General features: G+C 42.4%; 1 protein-coding gene across 3 annotated transcripts in view; it reads right to left on the bottom strand.

The window, feature by feature from the left end:
* Positions 1 to 1,357: 1,357 nt before the first annotated feature.
* PLD5 (phospholipase D family member 5) overlaps positions 1,358 to 23,694 on the bottom strand; it is a 441,162-nt gene continuing 418,825 nt past the window's right edge. For all 3 annotated transcript variants that reach the window (XM_033939664.1, XM_033939665.1, XM_033939666.1), the window contains 2 exons: positions 8,161 to 8,251; positions 1,358 to 2,541 (listed from right to left, as the gene is read on the bottom strand). In XM_033939664.1, coding sequence (XP_033795555.1) covers positions 2,273 to 2,541; positions 8,161 to 8,251 — 360 coding nt within the window. In that variant the 3' untranslated portion in view covers positions 1,358 to 2,272. The remainder of the gene's footprint in view (positions 2,542 to 8,160; positions 8,252 to 23,694) is intronic.

Here is a 23,694-nt window from a genome sequence, read left to right as displayed (position 1 = left end):
CGGAGTATCGAGGGCGGGAGTTGGGTGGGACGTGGGCCGGCTTAAACTTAGTCGTACAGTACAGCCCACGATCGACGGAACTTGGACGTTATGACTTAGACCATGGAAAACATGGTCTAAGTCACAAAAACCCACCTAAAGTCACCAGATAAGCACTGAAAACACATAAAATGGACCCCCACACACTACCCTAGTTATCCCCGACCCCCCATAAAAATATTAATCACATCTTTAAAATTCAGCCTCCAGACCATCATCACCTGGCCATCTGGCATAGGAAAGCCTAGTCGTCCAGCACAGAGATGGCTTAAGCCATCTTGGGGGTGGGTTAGGGACCCATGGAGAGGAGGACACATGCCCATAAGCCCCTGTAATAACTGCATTGATACTTAAACATGTACACTCCCCTATACACCCACAAAACCCTTTTTTACTGGCATGTAAGTGGCTCCTGCACCCATGAGAGCTATTGAGGTAGTAGATAAGTGGATTTAGGGGATTCTGGAGGTGGTTTAGGGGGCTCACCATGACCTATAAGGGAGCTGTAGTGAGAAGAAGACATGGCACCCTTTTTGTGAAGTTCACAGCAGTGCCCTGTAAGGTATCCCACTATTTAGGTGCCATGTCTGGGTGTTCAGTCCATCACTTTGCAGACCCCTCTCATGTCCAACAAGGGCATGTTCTAGATGTTTTTGACTTCGACGAAAAGTTGGATGGAAATGTGGTATAAAGATGGACGATTTAGTGGCTTGGACGATCAGATCGGCAGGACATATAATTAGATGATTTTCGAAATAAAAAAAATTTTGGACGTATTTTTCAAAAATGTGTCCTAGGTTGTTTTTTTACTTTGGACGACTTGCGACTTAGATGCAAACAGACTTAGATGTCTCTTTCGATTATGCCCCTCCACATGTCTTATTAAAGAAATGACAATTTTGTAGGAGGTAAAACTCTTTAAAGTTTATAAATCTTTCCTTTTGGCAAAGTCTTAATAATAATATTGTAATTTATAGCTAAAGAGACGTATGATCAAGAAACTGTTTTATTTTACTTTTGTGATTATGATAAAACATATTGAGGGCCTCAAAATAGTACCTGGCGCGCCACATGTGTCCCCTGGGCTGCGAGTTTGAGATCACTGTGTTAAGACAACCAATTAGTTTCTCAGGCAATCACTATAATTCTTGAAATTCACATTTACATAGACTAGCTCAGGGGTGTCAAAGTCCCTCCTCGAGGGCCGCAATCCAGTCGGGTTTTCAGGATTTCCCCCATGAATATGCATGAGATCTATTTGCATGCACTGCTTTCATTGTATGCTAATAGATTTCATGCATATTCATTGGGGAAATCATGAAAACCCAACTGGATTGTGGCCCTCGAGGAGAGACTTTGACACCCCTGGACTAGCTTATCCATCAGCTAAATCTATTAACTTGATAACAATGTTTGAGCAATCTTTTATGTATCAGGAGAGGAAGATATAGAATAACATGCCAATAGCGCTAAGGCAAATAACCTTCTATTGTACTTTATGGAGACTTTTAAAAACTTATCTTTTTTCTACATTAATTAAGGATTAAATTTCTTTAGATCTTCGCATTCTTATTTTATTTTAATAGTTATATAATATAGTTATGTTTTATATTAGTGGATTTTATTGCTCTTCCTTTGTATTTTGAGCTATCATGCTCCTTACCTTTAGTTTGGAGATTTCCAAGTTTGTAATCCACCTAGAATCTCTATATTGAACAAGGTGGAATAAAAATCTCTAAATAAAATAGAATAGAATTATCATTGAAATCTTGACATATGTAAAAAATACAGGGGTAATTTTAAGGTGTGTTAGTTCTAAGATTGCCTAGTAGGTCGTAAGTAAGTTTAGAACATCTTCTAAAAGCAAAGCAAAATGAAAGAAGAAAAAAAAATAGAAGGAATCTCTGTTTCCTATCATAATTTGGATGGCACGCAGCTTCCACCTTGAGTTCACAATCGCCAAAGGAAAAGGGGCTAAAGCTTGCAGGCAAGGAATCAAAGCATGCCTTTAAATATCAAGATCCTTTAAAATGTAACATCTGAGCAGAAATGGCATTCAATGTCAGAAAAAAGTGTAAAAGTCGTAATTCAGTACAGTTCCTAGACAAAATTTGTATACTGTATAAGTGTGCTTGACTTCATTGAAAAAGGTGTCTTTTTGCTCATCCTATAGTTTAGTTTGGAATATTATGTGTTCATACATTGAGCAAAGGCCCAGTTTCTTGCTTCACTCCTATTGGACAGTGAAGTGGTCTTTCCCACCTGCAATGCCATTAGCAGTCTTATTTGATGCTGATCTGTAAAGTTTCTGTTTTAGGCAGTCTGGGATCTTATTCGATAGTAAACTCCTGGCATGATTTGAGTACCAGTCTCTTTCAAACACGGCTTTCAGCTGTTCAATGATACTTGTATCATTTCTGTTGTTCCATGCATTGGTCTCCTTAATAACCAGGCCGGCTCCTGCATTTTGCATAAAGTTGTCTCCCACCCAGTCGAAATTACCTATAAGTAAGTGAAAGAGTCAAGTAAAACTTTCAGTTCTAGCATTATAATAAAAAAATCCCAGAACAGAGAATGAGTTAGATTGGAATTGGTTAAATGAATCATAACTGCCACAGATCAAATACGATCCTTTAACTAATTTTTTCTAGGATTCACCCACAGCTTCTTCTATGTTGGCAGGAGGGATTTACATGGATTAAGAAGAATCCAGTGGCGTACCTAGCATATGTGACACCCGGGGCCCATCATTTTTTTGACATCCCCCCCCATCTGTATGAAAAACATGATTTTTAGTAACAATCCACACGTCACACAAGGGTGTACCTAGGAAAAGGCAGCATCTTACATACTGCAGTGAACAGTACTTCAATAAACCCATTGTAAAACTAAACAAGCCAGACTAGTACAGATCAATCCTACACAGTCATCCTAACTGAAAACAATGTCTTTTCGAACACACAGAAAACATCTTCGCCTAGTATGTAATCACAAACTAACTCCTCCCCCTTTTACAAAACTGTAGTGTGGTTTTTAGTCATGGTGGTAACAGCTCAGATGCCAACGCTAAAAAACGCTCTACAGTTTTGTAAAGGGGAGATAGAATAAAAATATGTAGACAAAGGTTAAACTGAAGCACCAAGAAGCTGGATTCTCCATTTCATGCAGGGACTTATAGTTCTGATTTTCTAACTGAATTCCCTAAGAAAAGTAAGCCTATAAGTCTGTGCATGAAGGAGGTAAATACATGTCTGATCAAATCTATCATGCAAGCCTGGAGGCACCTGGCAACCCTGTTGAAGCTTCAGGTCTGCTCCTCATTGGTGCAGCATGCTCTGGTCACTGGAGCTCCAGGCCTGTACTGACTAGTAAATCTCCAGATCCTTACTCGCTGCTGGTATGTCCATGAATATCTGAATCTGTCCTCTTTTAAACAAGCAGGGTCTCATATCAAGTTTCAAGTTTATTAAAATTTTTGATTAATCGCTTTGTCTTTTTTTTCAAAGCAATGAACATACATATATATAAATGGAAGTAGTTAACATTACAATATAAAAATTAAAATTAAAACATTAATTATATATAACCTTAAAAATTAATTTAAAAGAGAAAAAAAGAAGAGAAAAAAAAAAAAAACCTAAATACATATTTGACAAAACATGAGTAAAGGGAAAAGGGGATAAGAACTACAAAATATAATAAAAAGAAGGTTGGGGAAAAACATAAGGTAGGAATTTTTTTTTTTTAAATAAATTATTGAATTATTGTATTCCAGATTATAAATTATTAATCAAAAGCGTCCTTAAAAAGGAACGTTTTTAAATTAATCTTGAATTTATCAATATCATGCTCTTTTCTTAGGTAGATTGGCAAGGAGTTCCATATTTGTGGAGCAGTAACAGAAAAGATAAATTGTCTTCTAGTATTTATAATTTTAAGAGATGGAATTGCCAGTAAATGCTGTTCGTTAGACCGCAATATTCTATTTGTGGAATATGGAATCAGTGTTTTATAAATAAAAGCAGGAGTTTTAAAAAACATTGCTTTGAAAGTAAGTAGACATATTTTATATGTTATTCTATGGGTTACTGGAAGCCAGTGAGCGTTCTTAAGAAGTGGCGTTACGTGATCAAATTTTTTTTTTGTTATTAGTTTAATGGCAGTATTTTGTATTATTTGTAACCGTCTTATTTCATTTTGTGCAATTCCCTTAAAAAGGGCATTGCAATAATCGATTTTGGAAATTATTAAAGAATGTATAAGAATGTTTAATGATTTAGAACAAAGATATTGTGACAGGGAACGAATTTGACGGAGTCTATAGAATGATGCTTTGACGATACTGCCTATATGCTCATGAAAGGTTAATTTGCTGTCAAATATAACTCCTAGGATTTTAATACTGTTAACTAATTGTAAAGGAATATTTTTTATAGTGATGGGTGCACTAATTTTAGGAGTTTCTTTCCATGGAAAAAGTAATGTTTTTGTTTTTTCAATGTTAAGGGCCAACCTATTTATATCTAGCCATTGATGAATTTGTTCAAGTTTATTATTAATTAATATGATATCTGATGCTTTATTGGGATCTAAAGGATGCAGAAGTTGAATATCATCTGCATATGCGTAAACATGAAATCCTATAGATTGACAGACTGTCATCAAAGGTGCAAGAAAAATATTGAAAAGTAATGGAGACAAAATAGATCCTTGAGGAATACCATGAGAAGATAGTGAGCTTTCAGAATTTAAATTATTAAATGCAACTGTGGATGTACGATCTGTAAAATAAGATTTGAACCATGATAATATAATAGAACCATGATAATATAATAGAAAAATTTAAATCCTCCAAGGTACACACACATGGGAGTCAAGCTTTTTTCAGGAAAATAAAGAAGACTCTGGAGGAAGAGGGTCATAGGATGAAGAGGTAAAAGGGGCAGAATCAAAAGTCATTAAATTAAATATTCTTTACAGAAATTCTGGTGGATAGGCAGAACAGCCTTCTGGTAAAGAGGGTAGAGTCAAGACAGTATTGGAATTCAAGAAGTCATGGGAGAAGCACTGACTATATTTGAGGAATTAGAAGGTGTGGTTTCTATAGACAGATAGGATGGGCTGAATGGCCTTTTGCTGAATCTTTATGTGTATATGCTTAGTGCAATTTTTGAAGAGGCCATTACTGATTTAAAATTTGTTTTACGTGCAGAAAATGACTTCCCTAAGTAGGCAATATTAAATCAGTTGGCCACTGCCTTATCACAAGGAGATGTCTATCTGCTTATCTTGATGCTGGATCCCAGAAGCACTTAACATTCTTGTGCACTCATTAGTGATTCAACAGATAAGACTATTGTAACTCTTTATATGCTGGCTTATGCCAAAAGGATATATGTGGAGGGGCATAATAAAAAAAAACATCCAAGTCCCCTTATGGCCTAAGGCCCTAAACGTTGAAAGCAGAAGCAGGGAAAATGTCAATTATAAAAAAAAACTCCAAAAGGAGGTTTTTGTTTTTTTTTATAATGGCCTGCCTCTATGTTCAGCTGTTTAAACGCCCAGACCACCACTACATCTAAACTTACACCATATCATCAACCTAAAAAAAGCCTAATTCTCAAACGGCCAAAACAAGGGCTTTTAGGTGAAGGAGGTTATTTGTGGTTTCACCATATTCACGATGGTTTTTAATGGAAAACAGCGAATAACATAGGAAAAAGTTATTTGCGTTTTTTCTGTATTTGTAGTTCTGTTAATCCCCTATCACGGCGAATACGGAGGGAGAAGTATAATTGCTTTACAATTAGAAGCTACCCGCTCAACTTCCTAAGCATATTCTATAAAGTTGTGCGCGTAAATTGTAGTGTGTGAATCTCAAAAAGGGGGCATAGCCAGGGGAGGAGCACAGGCAGATCATGGGCATTACTAAAATTTAGGCGTACTGTTATAGAATACAACTGTTCAGTGCACAACTGTTCAGCGCACAACATAGGCACAGGTATTTAGGCCTGGTTTTCATATAAAATGTGCATAACTGCAGAGGCATTTTATAGCGCCATTCTGTTTGACGCCAATGTTTTAGGTGTTATATATACACTTCTCCCTCCATATTCGTGGGGGATGTGGGCGGACCATGGCCACGAATATGAAAAAACCACGCATAACTTTTTATATGTTATTCGCTGTTTTTTTGTAACAGCCAGCGTTTTTGCAACTGAAACCGCAAATAACTAGAGCTGAAAGTACCTGGGAGTGTGCCGGATACCGAGTATGTCAGCAGCTCTCTCTCTCTATCTCACTGGTTGGGCTTCGTGCAGGCTCTGCTTCCGCTCCATGTCGCAACGAGAGGGGGCAGGGCGGGGGCCTGCTTGAAGGACACGTCCGTTTTCAAAGCGCTCAGCACTTGTGTTTCCTGCGCAGTCTTCTTCAGTTCTGTGCTATGAGAGGCGAGAGCGGCTGGCGGAGGAGATGATGCACTGGGTTGGTGGAGGAGACAATGTGCTGTTTCTGGGTAGGAACTTTAATCATGATGTAATTTTTTTTTGGGGGGGGGCGGAGTCAGCAGCCGAAAAATCATGAATAAGCCAATCCACAGATATGGAAACCGCGGATATGGAGGGAGAACTGTAAAATATGGCCCTAAATGTACACATCTGCAAAAGGGTTGATATTCTGAACATATATGCAAGCAAGTGGTATGCAGGTGCTCATATATAGAGTTGTCCTTTTAATATGTACTAATAATTCCAATGGAACAAAGGTGGCACAGTTAATACCATCTGAATAAGGGTACACTGTCAAAAGCGTGGAGGACAATGGCGCGCCGACAATCCCATGCCGATATTTGAGCACAGGACAAATGCGCGCCACCGTTTCTGCCGCTTTGAGGCCTTCCGTTTTATGCTCTGAGGGGATGTGTGGGGGGGGAACCCCCCTCCGACTACACTTAGAATTCCTCACGCTCCCATTGGGGGAGGGCTGGGGGGAATCCCCCCAGTATACTGAAAACTCCTATTCTCCTTTCCGTTTTTGCCCTATCTGGGATTCTTGAAGGGAGTTCAGCGAGCCTTGAGCATGTGCAGATGCTCAAGGCCCTTCATCAGCACAGAGCGTTGGCATCGTCTTCCTAAGTCCCAGAACTATAAGTGCGATGTTGGTCTGGGGCAGGGGGGAGTGGGTAGTGAAGGACCAAAGTGCCTAAGCCACTGTTCTTCAATTCTCCAGCACTGCCGGGGCCTCATCTGTACTGTTCTTTTGCTGCGATCCATCCCCTTTCAAAGCAACTTCCTGTTTCTACTTGGGTGGACCGTAGCAAAGGAATGGTACAGTTGAGGCCGCAGGTAGTGCAAGAGAAGTGAGGGGAGCTTTTGAACTGGGTGGGAAGAACATTTGGTGGAACTGGGGGGTGGGGGGGTGTGAGAGAGAAAGAAGGGAAAGATGCTGAATGGGAGGGGCAGAGAGGAGAGGAAGGAGATGGTGCACATGCATGGAGAGAAAGGGAAGAAATGGTACACATGGATGGAGGAGAGGGGAAGAACTGGAAAGATAGATTTCAGATGGAGGCAGAAAAATGAAGAAAACTGAATATGTAGTGCAAAATGTGGAGAGGAAAGAAACAGCAAATGATAAGGAGTCTTGGAAACAGAGTTTAAGAGCAAAGAGGGAGCCAGCTGTTTTTATAATGTGAACTGTTCAGGAAGAAATGCATTTCTTTTGCAGTCTGGCATATTAGAGTTTCATTTGTGTACAGTAGTACTTTTAATTAGTGGGATTGTATTTGAAAAGGGTTTTTCTGTTTTCTGCATGTGTGACTGAGGCCATGTGTTCTGGTGGGGACAGAAGTTCAGAAACTTTGGTTGGTGTCATGGCCCCAAATAGGAAGATATTTGTTGACTCTCCTTCAGCTTTTTTGGACTCAAAACAATCCCAACTGGAAAATTAGTAATTACTTATGGCATTACTTACCACACTCAAATACCCAAATTTCTAATCTCAGTTTATATTCAAGTCAACCTTTTTTCCTCCTTTTTTGGGAGGGAAATAGGTTACCTCGATTTATATTCAGATTGGTTAATATTCGAGTATATACGGTATATGTCCAAACTGGGGCACACTTACCAATATAAGCTGCTCTGTCGGTCACCATATACTTGTTACGATTTATCTTTGGAAATGATGTGTTCTTCTGTTCTTTTGGAACAAAAAATTTCTGCAATGAAGATGAGATTAATAAAGTCTACATTTAACCATGCTCTTGAAGAAGAAGAAAATTAAAATTTTTCAGAAAACAGGTCTCCTAGATTAGACAAGGCGCATTCAAGAATGAATATTTTACAAAAGGCTTGAAGTAAAACACATATGTGGCTAATGACACATAGGCCTCCTTTTACAAAACTACAATAGCAGTTTCGAGCGCGGGGAGCTGTGCTGAATGGCCTGCGCTGCTCCCGACGATCATTGAGTTCCTATGAGCGTCGGGAGCAGAGCGGCTCCCCACGCTAGAAACTGCTATCGTAGTTCCGTTAAAGAGGAGGATAGAGTTGGCGTAGCCATTTTATTATGGAATATAACCCTCTCCCAAAAAGCATCATTACTGGAGGCTTTGAACATGTATGTACTAGATTTTACATAATTGGATGTTCAATGGGAATTAATAAAGAAGCCAAACTAAAAAACTCAATTTTTGGTCTACATACACCTAGAGTTTAAAATCACCTCTAAAAAACTCAATTTTTGGTCTACATACACCTAGAGTTTAAAATCACCTCTAAAATCCAAAAATTTATCATTTTGTTTAATTTCTTCTGTCGTTAATTCAAATTTTTGTTTTATTTTTGACTGTTTTCATTTAGTTGGGGGAGCAATGTTGTCAACAGTGCCCACTGCTTATGAAGATGGAGGGGTATAATCGAAAGGGACGTCTAAGTCCGTTTATGTCCATCTGGCAAGTCGTCCAAAGTTAAAAAGAGCCTAAGACACATTTTCGAAAGATACATCCAACTTTTTTTTACTTTCGAAAATCGTCTAAGCTTTCCTATGCCAGGCGGCCAGGTGATAATCGTCTGGAGCAGGGGTGTCTAACCTGCGGCCCAAGGGCTGCATGCGGCCCTGTGAAGTATTTTGTGTGGCCCCGGTCAAGGGCGATGCAGTATTTTCCTCTGCTGCCCCCGAGTGTTTACTGTCTTGCCGGCTCCCTCTTCTGTCTTGCTGCAGCGTTTGCACATTTCTGCGGCCCCAGAAACATTTTTTTCAGCCAATGCGGCCTAGGGAAGCCAAAAGGTTGGACACCCCTGGTCTGGAGGCTGAAATTTAAAGTTGTGAATACAATTTTTATGGGGTTGGGGGGATGGTGATCAATGGGGTAGTGTGTGAGGATCTGTGTTATGTGTTTGCAGTGCTTATCTGGTGAGTTTAGGTGGGTTTTTGTGACTTAGACCATGTTTTACATGGTCTAAGTCACAACGTCAAAGTTCCGTCTAGGCTCTGTTGTTAAACTTTAGGTTATACATGCTGTATGACTAAGTCTAAGCCGGCCCATGTCCCACCCAACTCCCGCCCTTGACACGCCTCCCGAAACGCCCCGTTTAGCTTTGGACGTTGAGCGGCACTATGAAGGCCTAGGTCGTTTTTAAATACGTCCAAAACCCGTTTTTATTATCGGCGCTTGGACGTTTTTGAGAAATGTTCGTCCAAGTGCCGACTTAGGCCGGTTTTTGGACGTTTTTCTCTTTTGATTATGAGCCCCATTGTGCATAGCTGAAGAGTATGTTCTAGTGCTGCCCGATTCAGGAAAAAAAATTTTGATTCGATTCGATTCAGCCTATTGAATTGGTTTTTCGATTCGATTCGATTTTCCTGCCCAATTGGGTGTTTTTTTCAAACATCCTGGTGGGTTTATTTTATAGCCTCTTCACCCCCTTTGCCTTCTCCTAACCACACTGGCGCTGTGGTGTAAACAAAATAAACAAACAAAAAAGACTTTTCCTCTCTCTCTTAAATCCTAGCTCACGTTTGTGGTCTAACACCAGCTCTGGGAGGATACACGTTTCAAATCTGGCATATTGTAATCAGAAAATGGAAAATATAATTAGTTTTTCTACCTTTTGTTGTCTGGTCATTATTCAAATCTTGTTGGTCCCAGGCTTTGGTTGTCTTCTGATAACTTGCTTGCCAGGGTCTCCTTCTTTCTTCTTTCTCCGTTTTAACCATCCATCTGCCATCTCTGTCCTCCCCTTCCGTTTCCCTTCCCTTCCCAGGAGGTCTGGCATCTTTCCTTTTTTTCATCTCCCTCCACAGATCCACCTTTTTCTTAACTACCCTTTCATCTAGCATCTCTCCCTCCTTCCCTACCACCCCAGGGTTCACCAACTCTCCTTTTCTTAACTACCCTCCTATCCAGCATCTCTATTCCCCCTCCACACTATCCCTTGTGTCCAACTTCTCTCCCTTTCTGTTCCTTCCCTCCCTAAATTCCATTGTCCATCATCTCTCTCCCTCTCCTCTATTTTTAGACCCATTATTTCTTCCCCCCCAAAGTCCGGCAAATGCATGTCTCTATGAACCCCCCCTCTCTCCCTCCATCCATGTACTTCTACACCAGGCCCCCCCCTGAAGGTCTGTCCCCCCTGAAGGCGTGCACCTCCCCCTGAAGGCCTGCACCCCACCCCTGAAGGTCTGTCCCCCCCTTGAAGGCCTGTCCCCCTGAAGGCCTGCCTGTCCCCCTTGAAGGCCTATGCCACCATCCCTGGCCTGTCCCCCCTTTGAAGGCCTGTTCCCCCCTTAAAGATCTGCACCCCCCTTGAAGGCCTGTTCCCCCTTGAAGGCCTGTTCCTTCCTTGAAGGCCTGTCCCCCCCCCCCCGAAGGACTGCCCCCCCCTGAAGGACTGCGCATCCCCCCCCTGGGAAGGCCTTCGTGTTCCCCCTGGCCTCCCCGCACCGTTTACCTCATAGCTGCATTCTGCAGCGAAGGTCGCGATTACAGTGTCTTTGTAAACTTGCTTTCAGCTGTTTCCTCTGTTGCGGTCCCGCCCCTCCTCTGAAGTCAGTGGCAGGATCGCGGCGGAGGAAACAGCTCAAAAGCAAGTTTACAAAGACGCTGTAACCGCGATCTTCGCTGTAGACAGCAGCTATGAGGTAAACGGTGCAGGGAGGCCAGGGGGAACATGAAGGCCTTCCCGGGGGGGGAGGGGGGAGGCCAAGGGGGAAACCGGACACCAGGGAGAATCGGTAAATGTTCCAAAATAAAGGAATAAGAGGATTAAAGATACCATGTAGAATTTTAAAAGAAATACCAGCGCATTTAAATTGAATTCTAAACTAAACTGGGAGCCAATGAAGACTCTGAAGCAAAGGGGTCACATGGTCAAATTTACATTTTCCAAAGATCAGCTTCGCAGCAGTATTCTGAATCAATTGTAATCTATAAAGACAAATTTTTGTACTGCTGAAGTAAATAGCATTACAGTAATCAAGACGAGATAATATAATTGATTGAACTACTCTTTTATATATTAAACAAAACTTTCAGGATCAAATTCATCTCAAATTTGTATATTTTTAAGAAATAACTTAAGAATAGCCTTTCTGAGTAAGACCAATGGTCCATCAAGCCCAGTAGCTCGCTCTCACAGTGGCCAATTCAGGTCCTTAGTACCTGGCCAAAACCCAAGGAGTAGCAACATTCCATGCTACCGATCCAAGGCAAGCAGTAGCTTTCCTCATGTCTTTCTCAATAACAGACTATGGACTTTACCTCCAGGAAATTGTCCAAACCTTTCTTAAAACCAGCTATGCTATCCGCTCTTACCACAACCTCTGGCAATGTGTTCCAGAGCTTAACTATTCTCTGAGTGAAAAAACATTTCCTCCTATTGGTTTTAAAATTATTACTTCATTGAGTGTCCCCTTAGTCTTTGTGATTTTTGATGGAGTAAAAAAAAAAAAAAAAATCGATCCACTTGTACTCCACTCAACACTCAGGATTTTGTAGACTTCAATCATATCACCCCTCAGCCATCTCTTTTCCAAGCTGAAGAGCCCAAACGCACTGTATTTGGATTGTAGGCAAGCACATTCATGCAGTTCCCTCTGGAAGCACATCCCTCTGGAAAAACTTCCTGAGTTCCGGAAAAATGGGAATATCCAGATAGGCCTCCATCAAATCCAGGGAAGCGAGAAGTTCTCCTGGTGCCACCAAACCAATCTCCAAACTGATCTCACCATCTCCATCCAGAAATGTGTATCTTAAGGGCTGCATTGCCCACCTTGAGGTCTAGAATCAGCCTTCAATCTTCTGAGCCTCAGTCTTCTGAGCCTCTCTTCGGCTTTGACTCTGACTGCTTTCTCTGGCTTTCCCGAAAGAGAGTACAGAAAGAGGTCCGGGAGGGGACGAAAGAACTCAACCTTGTACTACTCCTATATGATATCAAGCACCTAGCAGTCTGTAGTGATTTCTGCCCATGCTTCCCAACAAGCCGATAACTTCCCCAGTGTTGCGCTAGGGAAACAGAATTCCTGGAGGCTACACAAGATTGCTTCATGGAGCAGCTTGTTAGAGAACCGACGAGAGGAAATGCCACTTTGGATCTAATCCTAAATGGGTTAATGGGACCAGCAAAGGAAGTGGAAGTAGTGGGACCGTTGGGGAAACAGTGACCATAACATGATCATATTCAAGGTTGAAGCAGGAATACCAAAAGGAAAGAGAACCATGGCGACAACTTTCAACTTCAGAAAAGGAAACTATGAAGCAATGAGGAAAATGGTAAGGAATAAACTTAGGAACACTTCCAAGAAATGGAGGATGGTAGAACAGGCCTGGTCTTTTTTCAAGGACATGGTGAGCGAGGCGCAAAATCTTTACATCCCCAGATTCAGAAAGGGGAGCAAAAAGTGTCGAATAAAGGACCCGATATGGATGACTAAAATAGTGAAGGAAGCAATAAGTAATAAGAAAAATTCATTCAGGAGATGGAAAAAGGATAAAACTGAAGGAAACTGGATAGAGCACAGGAAGTATCAAAAAGAATGTCACCGTGTGGTTCGAAAAGCTAAAAGAGAGTATGAAGAGAAGTTAGCCAGGGAGACTCGTAATTTCAAACCGTTCTTCAGATATGTTAAAGGGAAACAGCCAGCTAGGGAGGAGGTGGGACCGCTGAATGATGGAGTCAGGAAGGGAGTAGTGAAGGAGGAGAAAGAAGTCGCGGAAAGACTGAACATGTTCTTTTCGTCTGTATTTACAAACGAAGACACAACCAACATACCGGAACCTGAGCAATTCTTCAATGGAAATCAAGCAGAAAAATTAACATTCATGGAAGTGAGCCTTGAAGATGTGCGCAGGCAGATATATAAACTAAAAATAGACAAATCTCCAGGTCCGGACGGAATCCATCCAAGGGTTCTGAAGGAACTAAAGGAGGAGATAGCAGAACTACTGCAGCAAATATGCAATCTATCCCTGAAAACAGGCGTGATCCCGGAGGATTGGAAGACGGCCAACATCACGCCCATCTTTAAAAAGGGATCAAGAGGTGACCCGGGAAACTACAGACCAGTGAGTCTGACCTCGGTTCCCGGAAAAATGGCGGAAGCACTGATAAAAGAAAGCATCGATGATCACTTGGAAAGAAACAAACTTCTTATAACCAGCCAACATGGTTTCTGCAGGGGGAGATCGTGGCTAACCAACTTACTACAATTCTTCGAAGGAATTAACAAACAGATGGACAGAGGTGACCCCATAGACATCATATACCTTGATTTCCAAAAAGCCTTTGACAAGGTGCCCCATGAACGATTACTCCGGAAACTGAAGAACCATGGGGTGGACGGAGACGTACATAGATGGATCAGAAACTGGTTGGCAGGTAGGAAACAAAGGGTAGGGTTGAAGGGACACTACTCTGACTGGAGGAGGGTCACGAGTGGTGTTCCGCAGGGCTCGGTGCTCGGGCCGCTGTTATTTAATATATTCATAAATGATCTAGAAACAGGGACGAAGTGTGAGATAATAAAATTTGCAGATGACACCAAACTATTTAGGGAAGCTCGGACTAAAGAGGACTGTGAGGAATTGCAAAGGGACTTGAACAAACTAGGAGAATGGGCGACAAAATGGCAAATGAAGTTCAACGTTGAGAAATGTAAAGTATTGCATGTGGGAAGCAGAAACCCGAGGTACAACTATACGATGGGAGAGATGTCATTGAATGAGAGTACCCAAGAGAGGGACTTGGGGGTAATGGTGGACAGGTCAATGAAGCCGACTGCACAGTGTGCAGCGGCCGCTAAGAGAGCGAATAGAATGCTAGGTATAATCAAGAAGGGTATTACAGCCAGGACGTAATAAGTTATCCTGCCGCTGTATCGGGCGATGGTGCGCCCACACCTGGAATACTGTGTCCAGTTTTGGTCACTATACCTTAAGAAGGATATGGCGTTACTCGAGAGAGTTCAGAGAAGAGCGACACGTCTGATAAAAGGGATGGAAAACCTTTCATACGCTGAGAGATTGGAGAAACTGGGTCTCTTTTCCCTGGAGAAGAGGAGACTTAGAGGGGATATGATAGAGACTTATAAGATCATGAGGGGCATAGAGAGAGTAGAGAGGGACAGATTCTTCAAACTTTCAAAAAATAAAAGAACAAGAGGCCATTCGGAAAAGTTGAAAGGGGACAGATTCAATACAAATGCCAGGAAGTTCTTCTTTACCCAACGTGTGGTGGACACTTGGAATGCGCTTCCAGAGGACGTTATAGGGCAGAATACAGTACTGGGATTTAAGAGAGGATTGGACATTTTTCTGCTGGAAAAGGGAATAGAAGGGTATAAATAGAGGATTACTGCTCAGGTCCTGGACCTGTTGGGCCGCCGCGTGAGCGGACTGCTGGGCAGGATGGACCTCAGGTCTGACCCAGCAGAGGCATTGCTTATGTTCTTATGTTGAGGCCCTGCTCTTGGCTTGGTGCCATAATTGCTTCTTGGGAGTGGCTGTGGAGGGTGACCCTGAAGATTGGGGGCACCAGGCTCCTCCAAATCTTTGTCTTGAGCTTTGAAATTATCTCTGGCCTGAAGACCCTCTCAAGAACTGCCAAAAGGCCCGAAAATTACTTTGACCTGACCCCCTAGGGGTTTGAGGTCTGCTATTGGTAAGGACTTCGGCTTGCAATCCTACACACTGGCATAAGATTGTCCAGATCTTTCCCAAAGAGTAATTGTCCTTTAAATGGTAATTTACTCAAGATTGCCTTGGAGGAGGAGTCCCCCATTTATTGTCTGATCCATAGCATCCTGCAGCCAGAAATGGAATAAGCAGACATTTTGCTCATGACTGAAAAGATCATACAGAGAGTGAACCCTCCCAGCCATCATCTCCAGATCATGGCGTAATTTGGAATGGCAAGCACAGGTGATAAAAGATGCCACTGCAGCTACTTTTAAACCTGAGGCTGCGGCTTCAAATAGCTTCTTAAGACCAAAGTCCTGTCTGTGGTACTGGGCATCCTTTAATACCACACTTCCTTCACTGAGAAGGAAGGCAGGCTTGGTAAGCTGTACCACAGTGGAGTCTACTTTCAGTGGAACAAAGAGCTGGTTAAATGCAGCATCCATCAGATAGAGCTTTGCCATAGCTTTCGCCACCTGAAGGGGCCCCTCCGAGACCTCCTAATGGTCCATTAACATTTTTGTAATATCTTGATGAAAGGGGAAACGTGGTCTGTGCTTTTCTGCTGCTCATAAGCGAGTACTGTGTGGCTGAGGATTGCAGAGTCTCTATCTTTCATTCTTGGAGGGATTCTGTGATTACTTTCAAAAGTGCTGAGGGCTTGAACTGCACAGTGTTGGGTCCTCTCTGAGATCAAGGGTCTCCACCAGATCGGGATCTGCCCCCCCCTAGACATAAGCAGAATCTCCTGCTACTGAGGATCCAGACTGGGAAAGTAAAGGTATTGATCAAGAGCTCTCGTTATCCCAGTCCTCTACCAACTGAACCGCCCTATGGCTGGGTAATTGTGCTCTTGGGGGGAGAAGGACCCCTGATGTCAGCACGGCCGTGATCCCAGAAGGTTCTATGTAGCCCTTGTTAATCATGTAAGCTTCAAACATCATATTGATGAATTCAGGGGAGGAATCCCTGTCTAGGATGTCCAGACGTCCCTTGTGGATACTCCCGAGCTCCTTTCTGTGGTTTTGTGGAAGTGGCACAGCTGTGTTTTATCATGGATGCACTTGCACTGTTCCCCTGCTCAAAATTGGACTTTTCCTGACCTTCATACCATCTAGGCACCAACACTCCCTGAGGGACCAGAGCAGGCTAAGCCAATGGCTCCCACTCCCCTCATGTTCCGGGTGGCACAAGGGACATGGACGATCCTCAGACGGCCATCCAGCACAAATCTGACATGAATCCAAGGTATCTTGGCCTGAGGAGTCTATCACACCTGTTTTTAATTAAAACTGAGGTGTTGTGAGGCAGATAGAGGCTTTATTTTCAAATCAGGAAATCCAAGATGGACGCTGTGGCAGTGAGTTTAGTACCAAAAATGGCCTGAGGGAGCTAAGCTGGGGTCCAAAATCTAGTGATTTTAGGATTTTAGAGGTGGGGGACCCTGGCTCTAACTCCAGAACCCAACCACATCCCACGTTTAAAGACACCCCCCCCCCTGATTCTGTAATGAAGCTATCAGCCTGTTACTCACTGTGCAATGCTGCATATAGCTTATAACACAGGGAAAACTTCTGCCTCAAACAAACCTACAATCTGGACTGCTTGTGTCTTCAGACTACCTCTTGGGCCCAATGACCAGCTGGAGACCTCAACCCCCACCAGAACCTTGCACTCGCAGTCGAGGGAAGGAAAACAGTCTGGCCTGATCCTGGGAAAACTGACACGGAGCCACTTAGCCTGAGTTCAAGCCCACTGAGGACAGAACCTGAGGCGAACCTTGCTCCCAAGGGTCCTGAGCTCTCAGACTGTTAATGCAACCTGTTCAAGTAGGTGCACTACAAGGCAGTCTGCTCCTTGGATGCAGACCTCTGACCTGAGAGTCTACTCCCGCAGACAGAGATGTCCCAAGACAGGGATCCTCTGCAGCACTGAAAAAAACTTCACAAATGGTAAGCAAAAACTGAATTTAAAAGAAAAATAAACAAGAGCAGAAAAGACAAGCTCCTACCATCTCACTTGTAGAGAGACAACTGAGGAATTGGAGAACAGTCCAGAGAGATGGGAGGCGGAGCAAAAAATGCTAATGAGGGTCTTTACAAGAATTCTCGCAGGAATAGATTATTCCTGAACCTTCAGGTAGTCAGTGTCTGTCATACTAGAATAATAAGTAGATAGCAAGTGCTGAATTAAATTAAAAAGACAAGAATTTTAATTTATATAGCTCTCACGGGATAACTGCGGGTCATAGCAGAAGCATTCACATTGAATCCCTTGACAGAGTCCTGCAAATATTGCACATACTTGTCCTTCAAAAAGACCGACCTGCAGTATCAAACCATTAGCCCCATTTAGGGCTAGATTCACTAACCTTCCGATCAGTGTGCAATTGGAGGCAAGCTGACCGATTCACCAACCATCTTCATGCAAATGAGGGTGATCAGAGGCATGGCCCCAACCGACTGCATGGATTGGATTGAGTCAGAAAGAGCCCTGACAGTAGTGACAGGAGAAGCAGCCTCCTGTCACTGCTGTCAGGGCTTCTGTCGTCTTTATTTTTTTTAATAGGCTTCAAAATATCAGGCCTATAAAAAAAATGAAAAAAGCACCTCCCCCTACCTGACAAAGCACCACTGTGCTGAACACTCCCCCCATGGCATGTCTGGCCCGGCACACACACCCTCCTGACCGGCACGGTCCACCCCCGGCCCGACACCCCTATACCTAAAAGTTGGGAGCAGGAGGGGTGCTTAGTCCCTCCTGCTCTGTAGGCCTCCCTCATGCCACTGGCATAGCCCACCCCTGGCACAGCCCAACCTGACACTCCCCGTACCTAAAAGTTGGGAGCAGGAGGGGTGTTCAAGCTCTAAGGAGGGAGGAGCCCGAGGTGCCTGAGCCAATCAGTGCCTTAGGCCCCTCCCCATGCATCACATGATGCACCGGGGTGGGGCCTAAGGCCCAGGCAGATGTGTCAGAGTCCAGAGGAGCAGAAGGGACTGAGCACCCCTCCTGCTCCGAACTTTTAGGTATAGGGGGATATCAGGCTGGGCCAGGGTGTGGGCAATTTTTGATTCTCCTACTCTCTGCCGCCCTTCCCCACAGTGCAGATCCTCTTTAAAACAACGGGCTCGTACTGCAGGGAAGGGTTGAGAACAGGAGAGTCGGGGAAGGCAGAGAGAGATGGGGCAGGCAGAGAGCAGGAGAGTCGGGGGAGCTAGAGAGAGTTGGGTCAGGCAGACAGCAGGAGAGTCGGGGGAGGCAGAGAGAGCAGGAGAGCCAGATAGAGAGAAGAATCGGGGCAGAGCAGTTTTTTTTACACTAGCAACTGGTCCTCACCAGTCGCTTGTTCTTGATCGGCCAGTCAGTTGGTGTGTCAGGAAAAAAGGGTAGTGAATCATGTCCTTCCTGCTTTGCATGCTGATTCCCCTCATTTGCATGCACAGATTGGGATGGGATCGCTACACAGGTTAGTGAATCGGGTCAGAGGGAAATCGGGTTGCAAAGGGTTCGCAAACCCATCGGTACACGATCGGTTTGCTTTGTGAATCTAACCCTTAGTTCTCTCAGTGACCACCATTCTTATGTAAGGAGATAAAAAGGTGAGTAAGACAGAAAATACTTCTATATTAGTTTGTAAGTACATGCTAGGGGGTTGTCATTCCAATTACAAATATTAGCTGGGAGTTGGAGAGATTAAATAAGAAGTAGGATGGTGGGTGTTTATCATTTTTTCTTTCAATATATGCTGGCTTGCACCCAATTGCACAGCAAGTTGGTGTAGCATACTGGCATGTCACAGATCATGGTGGGCGTAATGTGGTAAGCATCATGACTCTTTGGGCTAGCATGCTCATGTGTTTTCCGAACGCAGCTATTTTTCACTTGGAGTGCAAAAACTAAAATAAATGGAAGCATTTGATAGTGGGAGTGTTGTGAGTCACACTCTGTAGCATCTCTTCATTATTCTACTAATAACACTCTTCAGTTTAATATTTTTAAATGATTACTGGATAATCTGGCTTTCCAACTGATACCTCACAGCATATTTTATTTGTTAAAAATGTATTTATTAGAGTAGGTATGATTACTCGGTGGATAGATACCAAATTCAGTGCATTGTTAAATATCCAACATCATATCTTTCATGAAAAACGTTTGTTACTTTAAGACATCATAGGTGATGGAGAATAAATTTTATAAAACAAGAACACTTACATACCAATTACATGCTTAAATGTTTAGAATAATGGCATATTTGTATTCGTGCACATAAGTGTGTAAACACTATTCTATAAATATGGATATACAAGTATCTTATATAGCATTTATTTAACAGGTAGGAGGAATCTGGGTGGGAGTCTCACTTTACATTATTTCCCAGATTCTATATATGGTACTCAAAATTGTGCTGGTTGGTGCAGTTGTCAATCAATTGCTAGGTGTCCTTTATAGAATCACACCTTGCGGTGTGCCTAGGCATCCTTTGACATCATAGAGGAAGGCACCGATATATTAGCCAGTGACTGTAGTGGCTTATGCAAAAGTATGGAAATTTTTTCAGTAAGGCGAAGCAGTTAGATCACTTATGGGCTCCCATTTCAGAAGTCCTGATTTTTCTGCAGGAAGAGCTAGAGAAGGACCTGGTGGTAGGACCTATCAAGGTTCAGACAGTTGATCTTTCGTGTTACAGAGTTTGAGTGGATAGAAGGTTTTTAGCCTCTCATTCAGATGTGTCCAGATTCTTGAAGGGAACTCTCAGGCTCCACCCTTCAGTGCAGCAGCCATCCTATGTGGAATCTCAACATTGTGTTTTGGGCCCTCGCTAAAGCACTGTATGAGCCTCTGTTGAAAGTGTCTATCATGGATCTAACCGTGAAGATGGTTTACTTAGTCGCGATCACTTTGGCGAGGAGGGTGTTGGAACTGCAAGAGTTATCTTGCAGAGAGCCTTTTCTCAGATTCACGGAAGCAGGGGTGTCTTTATGCACTGTACCTTTTTTTCTACCAAAGGTAGTTTCAGCATTTCATGTCAACCAGGAAATACTGCTTCCCGCTTTTCAGCCCACAGGTGAGAAGAAACAGGACAAAGTATTGAAGTTGTTGGATGTCAGGAGACGACTTCTTTTTCTTGAGGTAATAAATAAGTTCCACCTGTTGGATCACCTATTTGTCTTGACCAGTGCTAGCTTCTAAAACTTTTATTTCTTGATGGATCCACATGGCTATTTCCTCGGCGTACTGTGCATTGACCATGGAAAGCAGCTGCCATTTGCTGTGAAAGTTCACTCTACCAGAGGCATAGCATCTTCCTTGACAGAATCCAGGGCAGTGCTGCCCAATGAAGTTTGTAGGGATGTCACATGGTCTACTCTCCATACCTATACAAAATTTTATAGAGTGGATGTAGTGGCACAAATGGACTGAGACTTCAGATCCTCTGTGCTGATCCCAGGTTCATCTGTCCAGTCCCAGACTCATGAGACTGCTCTGGTACATCCCATCCATAAGGAATCGTATGCTGTTTGCACAGAAAGGAAGGATTAGGTTCTTACCTCAATAATCTCTTTCCTGTAGAACAACATAAGATTCCTTACACACTGCCCTGTCAGATGTCTGTTATGCTTGCGGAGGCATATAGTCTTGGAAGAGTACCCAGCGGTTTGGCTTGTGGAAGCCAAAGAAGAGAAGCAGTACCTTTGAAGAGGTGACATATTAGTTTCAAAATTACTAACAGTACATTTTGTCTTGCTGAGCTGTACAAGTACATAAGAATAGCCATACTGGGTCAGACCAATGGTCCGTCTAACTCAGGATCCTGTTTCCACAGTGGCTAATCCATGTCATAAGTACCTGACAAAAACCCGAATAGTAGCAACATTTCATGCTACCAATCCCAGGACAAGCAGTGTCTTCCCCCAAGTCTGTCTCAATAGCAGACTATGGACTTTTCCTCCAGGAACTTGTCCAAACCTTTTTTTAAACTCATTTACATTAACTTGTTAAGTATTCAAAGTCAAGGAAATAACACTCCAAATGAAGATCAGACTTGTCTATGCACTCATTTTCTCAGTGGTCAATTATGGATGTGAAAGTTGAACACTGAGGAAACAAGACTGAAAGAAGATTGACTCATTTGAGCTTTGGTGCTGGAGAAGGATTTTATGTGTGCCATGGACTGCCAGAAAAACTAACAAATCAATTCTGGAACAGATCAAACCGGCTAAGTCACTCGAAGCCCAACTGTCTTATTTTGGTCACACTGTCAGAAGAGAAAAGATCATTGGAAAATACATTATGTTTGGGAATATCGAAGGAACTAGGCGAAGAGGGCGATCTGCAATCAGATGGCTGGACATGTTGAAAACAACCGTGGGGATGACACTGGAGAACCTTACTGGACTAACACAAAACCAATCTCTTTTTTGATCTGTAATTCATCAAGTTGCAAGGACTTGAGCACGAGTCGATGGCACCTAACTAACTAATGTTAATCGCTATTATCACATCCTCTGGCAATATGATTAGATCCACTAATGCTGCTGTGAAAGTGAATATTGTTACTTACTGTCCCTTATTTGAAAAACTATTTGACACATATAAAATCCAATTTTAGAAAGCTAGCTTTTACACATACCTGTAATAACTGTAGATTGCAAGGAGTCATGGTTCAGTCATGGTTTGGAGAGGAGTCATGGTTTGGAGGGGCTTGGGCGGAACTAAAATGTATATGCGTATTCTACATTTCAGAAAGGGAATGCACATGGATGTTCCCCTTATATCAACGTCTGGATTTAAAGCTACTCCCTTGTTTTGGTCAACCCTTAACTGGAGGATTGACTGAATTCCCCCTGCTTATTCCCCACCTCACTTAAAATAAAGAAGGATTAAGGCTTCTTTTGTTAATTAGTATCATGTAAATGTGTAAGCAGAGGAGTAGCCTATGGTTACAGTAGCAGGCCGAGAACCACTTCAAATCCCACCGAAAGCTCAGTTTACTTAGTGACTGGCTCAGTGAGAACCTGTTATCACTCAATGTCGGTAAAACCGAGGCACTTCTATTTCCAGCTAATGCCAATGAATCCTTAATAGCTACAGTTTGCATTAGACTCAAATTCAATTAGACACTACACTTAAGCTGCTGGGGGTGATTCTAGATGATAAATTGTGCTTTCAGAAACAAATTAGTGCTGTGGTTAGAAAATGCTTCTGTAAGCTTAGGATGATTTATTCTCTCTCTCCCCTCGTGTACCCCAAATCACTAAATATCCTCATCCCTTCCTTGGTCATTTCAGATTTAGATTATTGTAATTCACTCTACCAGGGAGTGACTCAGAAGGAAATTAGAAGACTTCAAATAATACAGAACATGGCTGTTAAAATCATTTATGGAGCAAAAAATATGATCACGTCACCCCTCTCTTAAAGAAGGCACACTGGCTGCCCATCTCTCATCAAATTACATTTATAATCCTGTTCTTAACCTTTAAAGTACAAACAGCTCAATCTCCAGCCTTTCTTGATAGATTCCTTATCCCATATACATCTTCCAGATTGTTATGGTCAACACAGCAACAGTTATTATCAATTCCTTCTGTTTGCCAGATATTTTATGATTCAACCTGCAAGACAATTTTCTCAGTTATAGCTCCCATGCTGTGGAACTCTCTCCCATTAAACATTAGAATCAAATACCACTAAATTCAAATCTGACCTATAAACCTTTCTCTTTAGAGATGCTTTCATCGTATAGATTAAGATTATGACATCAACTAACCTTATGCATATCTGTACCTAACTTTGTTTTTCCCTGCCCCCATCCATTTTTTTATTTTTTGAAATGATGTAACCTTTGCAGTTTCTCCCCTGTCTCCTGTGGTCTCCCCTTAAAAGAGTTTGTGTTAACCCCCTGTGTAAGTACATATTTTCTTTTTCTTAACTATGTTTTAATGTACCTGGCAAGATCCCAAAAGAATAAAACAGATTTTATGCTGCTTATTCTAAATGGATTTTCCCAAGTCCATCTTAATAATGGCTGAAGGAATTTTCATTTAGGAAATTATCCAAATCTTTTTTAAACCCTGATAAACTAATTGCTTTCACCACATTCTCTGGTGAAGAAATATTTTCTCTGGTTTGAGCCCCTACCACCACCTATTTTGCAGGCGGTAGGGCCCTCGTGCTAATTTTTGATTTTATTTTAAATATTTTAATTGGAGTTTACTGTGCAATACAAAACATAGTCTTCATACAAATATAATTTCAGTCTCTTATTACAAACTTCCCCTACCTCCCCCTCCTCCCCACCCTCCTATTTCCCCCTTTACAGTGAATGAGACATAGGAAGGGACAACACCACCACAAGACTAAATTATTATAAATCTAAAAATCTATTACGTGCTACACAGGCTAATGAATTCCAAAAAGGTTCCAAGATCAACTGCAGTTGCTTCCCTGGTATAGAGTCCAGATCTGTAATAGTGTACTTT

This window comes from Geotrypetes seraphini, chromosome 3, assembly GCF_902459505.1.
Source record: "Geotrypetes seraphini chromosome 3, aGeoSer1.1, whole genome shotgun sequence".
NCBI classification, from domain to species: domain Eukaryota; kingdom Metazoa; phylum Chordata; class Amphibia; order Gymnophiona; family Dermophiidae; genus Geotrypetes; species Geotrypetes seraphini.
Note: the sequence above shows the minus strand (reverse complement) of the source record. Positions and strands in the feature narration are given on the sequence as shown.